Below are 15,735 nucleotides of genomic sequence, written 5' to 3' on the forward strand. Positions count from 1 at the left end.
TGTCAAGGCAAATGGTGGCTCCTTTGTAGAATCTGAAATATAAAATATATTTCTTTAATGATTTTTTGGTTACTACATGTGTTATTTCATCGTTTTGATTATTCTACAACGTAGAAAATAGTGAAAATAAAGAAAAACCTTTGAATGAGTCGGTGTGTCCAAACTTTTGACTGGTACTGTACCACATATGGGGATTCACTCCAGGTGAATCACTACACGAAGAACCCAATCACACAACGTCTGTCGGAGACAGACAGATCGAATGGCGAAAGAGGTGAGGCCTTTCCTCTTTGTAAGGCGCCACTCGCCAGTCCTCTGGTCATTCTCAAGCATGCCTCTATTCCTTGTGCTCTTGCGAGCAGGGAAATGCAGTGATACATTGCACTCATTATCAGAGAACCGGACTTACAAAAGTAACCTTAAGTTCTTTCAAATACTTTTCCCCCCCCAATGTATCACATATGGGGAAATAGCCAACTCCCATATTGCAGACATGCTCTTCAAAGCCAGGGTAGTCCCAACAGAACCACCCATCAGAGGCTCCGACACAGGACAGTATGCGCCAACGAAGGAGTGGCCCAACATGCCGTATTGCAAATCTCTGAACAGTGCCCGCCCGAGAGGTAGCCATACCTCTGGTGGAATGAGCCCACAGGCCCTACAGGGACTGTAAGCCATTGTTACTATAAGACAATATAATAGCCTCCACTATCCAATGGGATAGCCTTTGATGAGAGAGGGGTCTCCCCCTGCAGGGAGGTGCCCAAGAAACAAATACAGTTTCTTTATAGAAAGTATTCATACCCCTTGACTTATTCCAAAAATGTTTGCGTTACAGCCTCAATTCACAATGCATTTAAAACGTATACACACACACACACACACACACACACACACACACACACATCACACACACACACACACCACACACACACACCACACACACACACACACCCAACTGAAGTGAAGACCAAAAAAAAAAAAACCCGCTGGTACTTGGATCATTTTTTTGGGGCATGATAGTACATTGTGAATAAGTGGCAACATTTTGAGAATAAAGTGGGAATTTTTCGAGAATAAAGTGGAAATAAAATTGTGAATAAGTGGCAATATTTTGAGAATAAAGTGGCAATATTTCAATAATAGAGTCTAAATTAAATTCTTTGAATAAGTGGCAATATTTGGAGAATAAAGTGGCAATATTTTGAGAATAAAGTAAACATTGAGAATAAAGTCAGTTATATTTCAAGATTAAAGTAGTGGATTTGTTTAACTGCATGTCGCCCTAGCTCCCTGTTGCTGTCTGTGCCATTGACCGTTGTGAAACTAGAATTTTGAATTGTCTTTCTCTTTTTTAGCACATAATATTATATGTAGACCCTATTAGGACAAGAAAAATGTACCAGATTATTTTCACACGGAGGAACCACACAGACTCGGATGAGGTGTTTCATCCAAGTCTGTGTGGTTACATACAGTGCATTTGGAAAGTATTCAGACCCCTTCACTTTTTCCACATTTTGTTACGTTACAGCCTTATTCAAAAATGTATTAAAATAGTTTCCCCCCTCAATCTACAGACAATAGCCCATAATGACAAAGCAAAAATAGGTTTATAGAAATTTGTGCAAAATTATAAAATAAAAAAACTGAAATGTCACATTTACATAAGTATTCAGACCCTTTACTCAGTACTTTGTTATAGCAACTTTGGCACCGATTAGAGCCTCAAGTCTTCTTGGGTATGACGCTACAAGGGGAAGCGTCGCTGCACAGCTATTTTCAGGTCTATCCAGAGATGTTCGATCGGGTTCAAGTCCGGGCTCTGGCTGGGCCACAAGGACATTCAGAGACTTGTCCCGATTGCCACTCCTGTGCTGTCTTGGCTGTGTGCTTAGGGTCGTTGTCCTGTTGAAGGTGAACCTTCGCCCCAGTCTGAGGCCCTGAGAGCTCTGGAGCAGGATTTCATCAAGGATCTCTCTGTACTTTGCTCCTTTCATCTTTCCCTCAATCCTGACTAGTGAGCTTCGTCACTTCCTGTTGTATGCGGAACGAGGAAGAGCTCGATTTTGTTTGGAAAGTTTGTCGTTTTAAAAGTATATTGGAAAGTTCTTGGTAGCTACCTAGCTTCTTATGTTGGATCCCGCGACGCAGTTGGCATCAGTTGCTGGGACTGCTTGTAACTTTCCAGTGATCCTGCCGACCAAGGACGATTCTGAGGAGCTATTTGGCGTCGCAGCTAGCCTTGCTGCTAGCTAGCTGGACATAAAGTTAGCGAGGTGTTCTTGAACGCAGCCCGCAACGCGGTTAGCCATTGTGGCTGGGAATGCGGATTGTCCCAGGTTTGTGGCTGTCCAGATCCCTGCTGTTTGTTGTTTTCAATTTTCCCTGTGACCTGCCCTGTCTGGAACTGCGAGGAGTAACAGCCTAAAATACGTTGCTTGCTACCATGACAAAGACCAAAGCCGGCAGGAGTACCGTTGAGGACAGTGGTGTCTATCACACATGAAGGATCTTTTAAACAAAAAGAGACCTATAAGCAGTTGTTACAACAACAAGAAAATAGTTCCAAGTGTTTTGTCCAAATACTTGTGGATTCTACTAATAAAAGAATGGACGACCTGACCAGAGAGGTCCAGGTCCTGAAGAACAGTTTGCAGTTCTCCCAGGGTCAGCTCGACGAGTTGAAGCAGGAGAACGGCAAGATGACAGCAATCTGTAAGTCACAGAGAGGACATCAGTTCTGTGTGTGAATCCATGATAACAATGACAGATAAATCAGACTCTCGAGGGACAATCAAGGCAAAACAATATGGTTGTGGACGGAATTGCAGAATCTCCACAAGACCTGGATGGAGTCTGAGGACAAAGTGAGGGAAATGATCTGAGAAATTTAAGATGGACAACAGGAAGACAGATAGAGTGTGCCCACAGGACCAGAAAACCCACCACCGGCCCAGGTGATAGGCCCAGGCCGATAGTGGTCAAGTTCCTGAGGTTCAAGGACAAGGTAGCTGTTCTGGAAAGACCCAAGAACTTGAGAGGAACGTATATCTTCCTCAACGAGGACTTTCCTGAAGCTGTGCGCCAGAAGAGGGAAAAACTGACCCCAGCCATGAAAGCTGCCAGAGCGCGTGGGGACACTGCGTACATCCGCTACGACAGGCTCATTGTCCACCCTCCCTCCCAGAAGCCTGGAATGGATGAGAGCCAAGCCTATGGGTTCGTAGCCTCAACCCCACAGCATCACACACACACATTGATTAATGGACTGCTGAATGTATATTTGTTTCTCTTGATTTGTTTGCTCTTTTCAATATTATGTCCATCTCTAATAAGCTACCCAGGAAAGGGCTGGAAATAGCCCATATTAATATATATAGCCTTAGAAATTATGTTCATGAAAATCAATAACTTGCTAACATCAAATAACATTCATATATTAGCCATTTCTGAGACTCACTTAGATAGTTAATTTGATGATACATCAGTAGCAATACAAGGATATAACATTTATAGAAGAGACAGAAATGCTTATGGGGAGGAGTTGCTGTGTGTGTGTGTGTGTGTATGTATACACACACACACACACACACACACACACACACACACACACACACACACACACACACACACACACACACACACACACACACACACACATCCCTGTAATGCATAAAGAAGATATGTCAAGTTTTATTGAAGTGTTGTGGTTGCAGGTTCACTTGGCACAGCTAAAGACTTTTCATTTGGGGTTTTGCTATAGGCCACCAAGTGCTAACAGTCAGTATCTAAATAATAAACTCAGCAAAAAAAGTAACATCCTCTCACTGTCAACTGCATTTATTTTCAGCAAACTGAACATGTGTAAATATTTGTATGAACATAAGATTCAACAACTGAGACAAACTGAACAAGTTCCACAGACATAAACCTCTCTTTCGTATCGTCTGGAAAGCTGCCGCGGTCATCCCCCTCTTCAAAGGGGGTGACACTCTAGACCCAAACTGCTACAGACCTATATCTATCCTACCCTGTCTTTCTAAGGTCTTCGAAAGCCAAGTTAACAAACAGATTACCGACCATTTCGAATCCCACCGTACCTTCTCCGCTATGCAATCTGGTTTCAGAGCTGGTCATGGGTGCACCTCAGCCACGCTCAAAGTCCTAAACGGCATCATAACCGCCATCGATAAGAGACATTACTGTGCAGCCGTATTCGTCGACCTGGCCAATTCTTTCGACTCTGCCAATAAGAATGTGGTGATTGACAGACTCGACAGCCTTGGTTTCTCAAATGATTGCCTTGCCTGGTTCACCAACTACTTCTCAGATAGAGTTCAGTGTGTCAAATCGGAGGGCCTGTTGTCCGTACCTCTGGCAGTCTCTATGGGGGTGTCACAGGGTTCAATTCTCGGGCCGACTCTCTTCTCTGTATACATCAATGATGTTGCTCTTGCTGCTGGTGATTCCCTGATCCACCTCTACGCAGACAACACCATTCTGTATACTTCTGGCCCCTCTTTGGACACTGTTAACTAACCTCCAGACGAGCTTCAATGCCATACAACTCTCCTTCCGTGGCCTCCAACTGCTCTTAAATGCAAGTAAAACTAAATGCATGCTATTCAATCGATCACTGCCCGCACCTGCCCGCCCGTCCAGCATCACTACTCTGGACGGCTCTGACTCACATTAAGCATCTCCAATCCAAAATGAAATCTAGAATCGGCTTCCTATATCGCAACAAAACATCCTTCACTCATGCTGCCAAACATACCCTCGTAAAACTGACCATCCTACCAATCCTAGACTTTGGCGATGTCATCTATAAAATAGCCTCCAACACTCTACTCAACAAATTGGATGCAATCTATCACAGTGCCATCCGTTTTGTCACCAAAGCCCCATACACTACCCACCACTGCGACATGTACACTCTCGTTGGTTGGCCCTCGCTTCATACTCGTCGCCAAACCCACTGGCTACAGGTTATCTACAAGTCTCTGCTAGGTAAAGCCCCGCCTTATCACGGCTCACTGGTCACCATAGCAGCACCCACTCGTAGTACGCGCTCCAGCAGGTATATCTCACTGGTCACCCCCAAAGCCAATTCCTCCTTTGGTCGCCTTTCCTTCCAGTTCTCTGCTGCCAATGACTGGAACGAAATCGCTGAAGCTGGAGACTCTCCCTCACTAGCTTTAAGCACCAGCTGTCAGAGCAGCTCACAGATCACTGCACATAGCCCATCCATCTACCTCATCCCAATACATTATTTATTTATCTTGCTCCTTTGCACCACAGTATCTCTACTTGCACATTCATCTTCTGCATATCTACCATTCCAGTGTTTAATTGCTATATTGTAATTACTTCGCCACCATGGCCTATTTATCGCCTTAACTCCCTTATCTTACCTCATTTGCACTCACTGTATATAGACCTTTTCTCTCTATTTTTTACTGTATGTTTTGTTTATTCCATGTGTAACTCTGTGTTGTCAAATTGCTATGCTTTATCTTGGCCAGGTCGTAGCTGCAAATGATAACTTTTTCTCAACTAGCCTACCTGGTTAAATAAAGGTGAAATAAAATTTAAAAAAACATGTGACTAGCAGAAATGGAATGTGTCCCTGAACAAAGGGGGATCAAAATCAAAAGTAACAGTCAGTATCTGGTGTGGCCACCAACTGAATTAAGTATGGCAGTGCATCTCCTCATGGACTACACCAGATTTGCCAGTTGTTGCTGTGAGATGTTACCCCACTCTTCCACCAAGGCACCTGCAAGTTCCCGGACATTTCTGGGGGGGGGGGGGGGGGGGGGGAATGGCCCTAGCCCTCACCCTCAGATCCAACAAGACCCAGACGTGCTAAATAGGATTGAGATCTGGGCTCTTCGCTGGCCATGGCAGAACACTGACATTCCTGTCTTGCAGGAAATCAGCCATACTGCTTGTTCTGTGCGTGGTGGCATTGTCATGCTGGAAGGTCATGTCAGGATGAGCCTGCAGGAAGGGTACCACATGAGGGAGGAGAATGTCTTTCCTGTAACGCACAGCATTGAGATTGCCTGCAATGACAACAAGCTCAGTCCGATGATGCTGTGACACACCGCCCCAGACCATGACGGACCCTCCACCTCCAATTCGATCCCGTTCCAGAGTACAGGCCTCGGTGTAACGCTCCTTCCTTCGACGATAAACGCAAATCCGACCATCACCCCTGGTGAGACAAAACTGCGACTCGTCAGTGAAGAGCACTTTTTGCCAGTCCTGTCTGGTCCAGCGACGGTGGGTTTGTGCTCATAGGCGACGTAGTTACCGTTGATGTCTGGTGAGGACCTGCCATACAACAGGCCTACAAGCCCTCAGTCCAGCCTCTCTCAGCCTATTGCGGACAGTCTGACCCCAGATGAAGGGATTGTGCATTCCTGGTGTAACTCGGGCAGTTGTTGTCCTGTACCTGTCCCGCAGGTGTGATGTTCGGATGTACCGATCCTGTGCAGGTGTTACACGTGGTCTGCCACTGCGAGGACGATCAGCTGTCCGTCCTGTCTCCCTGTCTTAGGCGTCTCACAGTACGGACATTGAAATGTATTGCCTTGGCCACATCTGCAGTCCTCATGCCTCCTTGCAGCATGCCTAAGGCACGTTCACGCAGATGAGCAGGGACCATGGGCATCTTTCTTTTGGGGTTTTTCAGAGTCAGTAGAAATGCCTCTTTAGTGTCCTAAGTTTTCATAACTGTGACCTTAATTGCCTACCGTCTGAAAGATGTTAGTGTCTTAACGACCGTTCCACCGGTGCATGTTGATTAATTGTTAATTGAACAAGCATGGGAAACAGTGTTTAAACCCTTTACAATGAAGATCTGTGAAGTTATTTGGATTTTTACAAATCATCTTTGAAAGACAGGGTCGTTTCATTTTCTGCTGAGATTGTGTGAGAAATGCTTGATAGTCTATGTGATGTAAAGAGGTCTACTTTCTTGGAGACCTGAATATTGACTGGTTTTCATCAAGCTGTCAGCTCAAGAGGAAGCTTCTTACTGTAATCAGCGCCTGTAATCTGGTTCAGGTTATTAATCAACCTACCAGGGTGTTAACAAACACTACAGGAACCAGATCATCCACATGTTTCGATCACATTTTTACTAATGCTGTAGAACTTTGATCTAAAGCTATATCCGTACCCAATGGATGCAGCGATCACAATATAGTGGCTATATCCAGGAAAGCCAAAGTTCCAACAACTGGGCTTAAAATTGTGTATAAGAGATCATACAAAATATTTTGCTGTGACTCTTATGAGGATGATGTTAAAAATATTTGTTGGTCTGATGTGATTAATGAGGAGCATCCAGACGCTGCAGTTAATGAATTTGTGAAATTGCTTCTTCCAATTATTGATAAACATGCACCTGTTAAGAAACTGACTGTTAGAACTGTTAAGGCTCCATGGATTGATGAGGAATTGAAAAACTGTATGGTTGAAAGAGATGGGGCAAAAGGAGTGGCTAATAAGTCTGGCTGTATATCTGACTGGCTTACAGCAAATTGAGAAATTATGTGACTAAACTCAACAAAAAGAAAACTTTATTATGAAGCCAAGATCAATGATATTAAGAATGATGGAAAAACCTGGAGTACTTTAAATTAAATTATGGGTAGAAAGACAAATCAAACTCCATCTTTCATCAAATCAGATGGCTTATTCATCACAAAACTATTTTATGTCGCCAATTATTTTAATGATTATTTCATTGGCAAAGTAGGCCAACTTAGGCAGGAAATGCCCACGACAAACAGGGAGTAATTATATTCATGCATAAAAAAACTAATAATGAAAGAAAAGCAGTGCAAGTTTGAATTTGGTAAAGTTAGTGTGGGATAGGTGGGAAAATTATTGTTAACGATCAATAACGACAAACCTTCTGGCATTGACAACTTAGATGGAAAGCTACTGAGAATGGTGGCTGACTCTATAGCCACTCCTATCTGTCATATATTTAATCTGAGCCTAGAGGAAAGTCTTTGTCCTCAGGCCTGGAGGGAAGCCAAAGTAATTCCGCTACCCAAGAGTGGTAAAGTGGCCTTTACTGGTTCTAACAGCAGACCAATAAGCTTGCTGCCAGCTCTTAGCAAACTGTTGGAAAAAACAGTGTTTGACCAAATACAATGCTATTTCTCTGTAAACAAATTAACAACAGACTTTCAGCATGCTTATAGAGAAGGGCACTCAACATGTACTGCACTGACACAAATGACTGATGATTAGTTTAAATAAATTGATAAAGAAGATTGTGGGAGCTGTACTGTTAGATTTCAGTGCAGCCTTTGATATTATTCACCATAACCTGATGTTGAAAAAACTTAAGCGCTATGGCTTTTCAACCTCTGCCATATTGTGGATTCAGAGCCATCAAATAGAAGTCATCATTTTTTTTATAGAAGCATCTTTAAAGTCAAACATGTGTGGTGTACTGCAGGGCAGCTCTCTAGGCCCTCTACTCTTTTCTATTTTTACCAATGACCTGCCACTGGCATTAAACAAAGCATGTGTGTCCATGTATGCGGATGATTCAACCATACACGCGTCAGTAACCACAGCTAATGAAGTCACTGAAACCCTTAACAAAGAGTTGCAGTCTGTTTTGGAATGGGTGGCCAGTAATAAACTGGTTCTGAACATCTCTAAAACTAAGAGCATTGTATTTGGTACAAATCATTCCTTAAGTGCTAGACCTCAGCTGAATCTGGTAATGAATGGTGAGGCTGTTGAACAAGTTGAAGAGACTAAATTATTTGGAGTTACCTTAGAATGTAAACTGTCATGGTGAAAACATATAGATTCAATGGTTGCAAAGATGGGGAGAAGTCTAGCCGTAATAAAGAGATGCTCTGCTTTTTTGACACCACACTCCAAAAAGCAAGTTCTGCAGGCTCTAGTTTTGTCTAATCTTGATTATTGTTCAGTCGTCCGGGGCTGCAAGGAAAGACCTAGTTAAGCTGCAGCTGGCCCAGAACAGAGCGGCACGTTTTGCTCTTAATTGTAATCAGAGGGCTGCTATAAATACTATGCATGCCAGTCTCTCTTGGCTAAGAGTTGAGGAGAGACTGACTGCATCACTTCTTTTTATATGCCACCTGGGGTCTTTTCATAGTCCCCAAATTCAAGAAAACGTACAGTACTATATAGAGCCCTTATTGGAACTGTTCTTGTCTAATGATGTTCTGCATAATGTCATTCTGTATTATGTTTAATGTTTTGTGTGGACCCCAGGAAGAGTAGCTGCTGCTTTTGCAACAGCTACTGCTTTTGCAACAGCTATCCTAATAAAATACCAAAATACCTGCTGCTGAAAAACATCCCCACAGCATGATGCTGCCACTACCATGCTTCACCGTAGGGAGGGTGCTGGGTTTCCCCAGACGGGACGCTTGGCATTCAGGCCAAAGAGTTCAATATTGGTTTCATCAGACCAGAGAATCTTGAATTTACCACAGGTGGACTCAAATGATGATCAATGGAAACAGCATGCACTCGAGCTCAATTTTGAGTCTTATGGCAAACAGTCTGAATACTTGTGTATCTGTTTTTATCTTTAATAAATTTGCAAACAATTCTAAAAACCTGTTTTTGCTTTGTCATTATGGGGTATTGTGTGTAGAATGATGAGGAAAAAAATTTATTTAATCCATTATAGAATAAGGCTGTAATGTAACAAAATGTGGAAAAAGTGAAGGGGTCTGAATACTTTTCGAATGCACTGTAGGTAGAGACAGGTCAATTGTGTGTTTATGCAGGCATGTGTGTGTGTGTGTGTGTGTGTGTGTGTGTGTGTGTGTGTGTGTGTGTGTGTGTGTGGGGGGGGGGCCGGGGGGGGGGGGGGTCTAATACACTCGTTCAAACAGGCATCACACACACGCGGTATCCCCAAAATGTTTCCCTTGCTCCCATTTTTTCCCTTCCTCTCTTGTTTCTAGTCCTCCTGGCTTCGACCCTTGCCTGTCCTGACTCCGAACCCACTTGCCTGACCACTCTGCCTGTTCTGTCTTCAAGCCTGCCTATCCCCTTGTACTGTTTGGACTCGGATTTGGTTGCTGAACCCCTGCCTGGCCTCGAGACTGCCGTTCGTCTGGTACTGTTTTAAGAACTACAGTCCGAAAAGTTTCTGAAAAAATACAGGGGCAACTAACGGAGTCAAATATATGTGCATAAGCACTAAATATATTATTTTCTATGGAATACAGTTTTCACAGTTTTGCTTCATTACCATCACACTGAACAAAGTGATCCATTATAGTGCTTTTTCAACATTTTACACATCAAGTCACACAAGATCTGGGAAGTGACAGTGGAGAACAAGGATATGAGAAGTAGTAGTGATGGGGGTGGGGGAAATCAATACAGTTACATATTGGGACATTATTTGACAATCGCAATATTATTTTAGACAATATTGAAAATATTATTTTACGCTAGTCAGCTGTACCTGCACCAAAACTTCAGTATTTTTCCTTCATAGCTTGTTCTCTATCCTCCTTTTTAAATATTGAGCCAATTTGTTTTCAGCACTTCCATGATTGACCAAAACTCATTTTCTCATGCCTCTCTTGTCCCTCTGCAGCAGACATATGAGTAATATGTTTGGAACATAGAATCGCAACAAAATCACAGTATCGAATCGCCATATATATCGCATTCGCACCTATATGATAATAATGCTCATCACATAATATTTTACCGTCTTCATGGTATATTGTAAAAACCTATTTCCAAAGTTATTTTTAACATTTATGGCAATTTATCATTATCCTGTTAATACCACAGTCATTACCACCACAATCTACACATATTTCTTAAAATATATATATATATTTACACATTAAATATCACACTCCTGTCTTCTTCAAGTGTAAAGCACTTACATGTCCTCAATATAACTAGTTAAAAATACATAACCATTTCAACAAGTTATTGCATTGTTTATGGAAGCCTCAAAGTAGGTATTCAAGCACAGGCAGCAAACGGACATAGTTATGCAATATGGATATATAAAAAATAATAATTATGCGGTAGTTCCAAATCCTATATAGATAAACCAAATAATCAAAATGTTATTTGTCACATGCGCCGAATACAACAAGTGTAGAATTTACCATGAGATGCTTACTTACGAGCCCCTTCCCAACAATGCAGTAGATAAGTAGATAAGAAGATAAGAAAAAAGTAAAACAATAAAATAACAATAATGAGGCTATATACATGCTATATACAAGGAGTACCGGTAACGAGTCAGTGTACTGTACTGGGGTACGAGGTAGTTGGTGTGATTGATTGAGGTAAAATGTACATGTAGCGCAGCAGTCTAAGGCACTGCATCTCAGTGCTAGAGGCGTCACTACAGACACCTTGGTTCGAATCCAGGCTGTATGACAACCGGCCGTGATTTGGAGTCCCATAGGGCAGCGCACAATTGGCCCAGCATCGTACAGGTTTGGCCGGTGTAGGCCGTCATTGTAAATAAGAATTTGTTCTTCGCTGACTTGCCTAGTTAAATAAAGGTTAAATAAATAAATAAATAATAAAATCACAACCCATTGTGGTTTTGATTCCGTTTTTTAAAGAAATGGATGGTTGTATGATCTGATGGTAATGACAGAAGGGGGTTTGTTTGTTAAATATCATACTTTCATCAACAGAAATACTTTGTTCATTTAATCTGGAACCAAAAACTGATATTGGCTGGGATATTACAATGATTATAATAAATATTTAACTAAAATTTTTTTCAAGAATAAGACAAGCCAAAAGTATCCGTAGTTGCAAAATTACCCACAGATGTAGGACCAGACTATGTATAGATAGGGTCAGGACGTTTTTCTGATCACATGACCTGACCAGGTCCTAGTTATAGCCTCAGTAGCCCAAATTTAGACACTTTTATGAATTATTTAATTTATTAATAAGATGTGGGCATTCCATTGTGACAGCTTGCGAGATACTGTAAGTCATGGTCCAATGACTATACTTACTAGAAGCATATGTCCCACGTCCGAAACTACATCCATAATTTGTAGACGGTTCTGACTGGTGAGGAGCCATTTGCATTGCCGAGCAGTGAACAGGAAATTATGAAATCCGGTTTTTAGACGCTACTCCAGCCTACTGAAATCAAAACCAAACATGGATTGCATGTTGTCTTCTCACTTCACGTGCACACCTGTTTGTTTCACACCCTTGTACACCTGTTTGTTCACACCAGTTTGTCTAGCTAATCAGCCTCGCATTATGGGCACCATGCTTCCTCAGATGGGAAGTAGAGGAAACATGTGCTTGCGTGCAAAGCCAGAACAAAACATTGCCATTCATATTAATGTTCGATTTGGGTAGGGGGTTAGCATCTTAAAACTGGATTTCATAGCAATGCAAACAGCACTTCTCCATTCAGAACCGTTCACAGTCATTGACCATGACTTCTCGTAAGCTTTCGCAATGGAATGCCCTTAGACCCTTTTTTATTAATAAGTTAAATAATTCATAAAATGTGTCTAAATTTAGGTTATAGCCTCACATGGTCAGGTAAACTCCTGTACGTATAAGACATAGCAAGCAAGTTTGAATGAATCCAGTCCTGTATGTTTTGTCCATTCTATTTCTAGGTTCTCAGCAGCATTTACCTTAGCTAGCGGATTTTAATGGCCTAATGTGATGCTCCATAAGCCGTTACAGGTTAGGTACTGTTCGGTATAGCAGAAAAACATTTCAACCAACCTTAACAATACTGCCTCAATTCCCGACAATTCTAAACGTCCATGTCTAGTTTCAAGGGGTTCGTTTGCATTTAGAAAATGCTCTGTTATTAAATAAAAATGCTCCATGAAATAATCAAAAAAATGTATACACCATCATCTTGTCTATTTAAAATCTTTTCTCATTGATCAAGACAGGCGAGTGTCTTCTATGGCATTATGGTGGTCGAAAAAAACATTTGTTAGAGGTGCATGCTACCACCTACTGTTCGGGGTGAAAACTGGGGAACTTTAATCCAGAAAAACACAGGGAAATAGGGAAACATACCCCTTTAGTCCGATTCAAGTGTCTGCTCCAATCCCTGCAGGCTTTGGGGCTTGAGGGAAGTACATCTTCAGACAATATTCCCCGCAATGTTTCGGCAGTAAAGTCTTGGAGATCCAGAAACGTTTTTGCTGCATTCACAATAATGTCTTCAATTTCTTTTTAGTTTTACTTGTACAATTTATCACCTGCGCAATAAATGCAACAAAATTCAGCTTCTTCACATTCAGTACTTCAGGATCCCTCAACTGATGAACAACACTTTCTGCAGGCTGCGAGGTATCCATTGCCATTTCTTCCTCATTTGAACTTGCTGGTTCCGCAATTTGAACTGTTTCTGCATAGGAGACATGGTGGACAACCCGGATTCTTGCTACTTTGACCTCCTTCACCCTTAAAGGGCACTCCTGGAACTCGGGAACGTGGTTCCCACCACAATTGCGGCACAGTGTATTTACTGACTCTTCCACAACATATTTATTCCGTCTGCACGCACTTGCCATGTGGACAAACTTTTTACATTTAAGACACTGCAACGGTCTGTTCACATAAGCTCTCACTGCGCATCTCATATACACCAGCTTTTCATGTGTCAGAGGATATTCTTCATCAAATAGCAATAGCACCGGTAGGCTTTCCTCATTCCTTCCATTCACCATACGGTTCAATCAATGTGCCTCCACTATTCCTGGTACCTGGTGCTTTAGATTTTCAGCCTCCATTTCTACCGCGATGCCAGAGATGACACCTTTTACTGGTGGCCTGTTCTGAAAATCAAATTGTTCTACTTCACACTCCAATAATTCCCAGAGACAATGCACTTTCCTTTTGTTCTTCTGGACATACAATACATCAACACCCTACCACTCCTGGTCACTTTGATTGACTCCACCTTTCGCAGTGCATCCTCCACCATCTCTATGACTGCAAATGGATCTCCCAAAAACACATCCTTACCCATGAAATGTATTCCAACAAGGAATGAAGCATTATTAGACTGATGCCCATCTTCATTAACAACTTTAGCCCGTTTTGCACCATTCTTCAATGTTATAGTTTTCCACTCATGTCCATGAACTTTACTCAACGCGCCATCCGATTCAAACAGTGCTTCCGCCATCATCACTTGTTCCTCGTCCGCAGGTGGGTCTTCATGACATGCAGCACTTTGGGGTGGACACCTACCTGTCTCAATCAATGAGAGGAGATTTGAAATAGACAAGATGGCAACGTACACATTGTTGGATTACTTGAAGGAGCAAAACATTTATTTAATTTAATAATGGAGCATGTTCTTAATTCCAACAAACCCCCGGCAACTAGACATAAACGTTTAGAAAACAATGATTATCTTCCACGTCAGGAATTGAGGAAGTATCGAAAAGGTTAAGATTGGTCTAAGATTCTCTGTCCTACACCAAACAGTACCTATCTAATAATACTTATCAGCCAGCTGGAACAGAGTAATGGTCTGACTAGGCAATATTTTGAATAGCTACACGTACCTTGGGGTCCATCCAGCTTGGCTTTCTTCACTGTGGAAACAGAGGAACAGAGTCACACAGGGCAACACCATCTCTTGACAGAACTCTTACACAAAGAACATAACATGCTGGATCCATTTTCCTCCAAAATGACCGTCAGTTTCCTGTTTTGTGGGTCGTTCTGAGTCTCACTTTGGTTATTTTCTCTGGATCTCCATTAGCATCCACTCTTAGGGTCAACACAAACATTAAACGATTGTTATGAATTCTCCAAGGAAATATCAAAACCAACTAATCAAAGTGGCCAAGTGCTCAATAAAAATGGGACACTTTAGCATGCCTCTTGGACGAAAGAGTTATTTACTTGTTTGTACCTTACTTTGTTTTCACTGCTCTTTTGCTTGGCATATACTACTAGCATTTAGTCCATTTAAGTCTATATGTGATTATAGTATTGCCACTTTTGTTGTCTAATAATTTGTCCTTTTCAACCCCATACCATTTCTAATAACAATCATACGCATCGACAGAAACAATAATACATACAGCAAGACACCTTATATACCCACATGGAGGAATACTTTTGCCTTTGACTTAGAAGCTTAAAAAAAATTAACTAAAACTCTGCTGAAAACAAATACAGATGAAGGCTTTCATATGTGTGTCACTGCTTGGCATTTGGGGTGATTTTACACACAGTACACATTGTTGTGGGACAAAATGAGCCAGCAACCCTGTGGTTATAGGACAAATGCACTACCCCAGTGACAATTCCTGGCAGAGGCTTTAGCGCGCCCACATAGACTGCATCCTAAATAGCACCCAATTTCACTTCAAAAGGGAACTACTTTTGACCAAAGCCCTTTGGGCCTTGGTAAAAAGTACAGCACTATAAAGCGAATAGGGAGACATTTGGGACTCCGCCATAGGTTACACTAGTATGACTGGCCTGTTGTGTTTTATCAGTGTGGTGTTGCAGTAGATACAGGAGGTGGTTGGTGGAAATGCAGATTTCTTTGAGTGCATAGGCTTTACTTGTCTTGTGTTACCTTGCAGTCAATGCCTACACTGTGCAAAACAGATTTAGTCACAAGCCTAACTTTCAATAAAGTTTTCTTCATCAAAAATATATTCGACATCAATCTCCTGGGACCTCATTTATCAACTGTGC

At 41.9% G+C, this 15,735-nt stretch overlaps 1 protein-coding gene across 1 annotated transcript in view; it reads right to left on the reverse strand.

Moving 5' to 3' along the window:
• Positions 1-15,735, reverse strand: part of LOC115169417 (protein unc-13 homolog A-like) — a 96,057-nt gene that overhangs the window by 61,897 nt on the left and 18,425 nt on the right. Inside the window, exon 2 of the mRNA XM_029725001.1 lies at positions 14,586-14,615. Coding sequence (XP_029580861.1) covers positions 14,586-14,615 — 30 coding nt within the window. The remainder of the gene's footprint in view (positions 1-14,585; positions 14,616-15,735) is intronic.

The sequence above is a fragment of the Salmo trutta genome, chromosome 31 (genome assembly GCF_901001165.1).
Source record: "Salmo trutta chromosome 31, fSalTru1.1, whole genome shotgun sequence".
NCBI lineage: Eukaryota > Metazoa > Chordata > Actinopteri > Salmoniformes > Salmonidae > Salmo > Salmo trutta.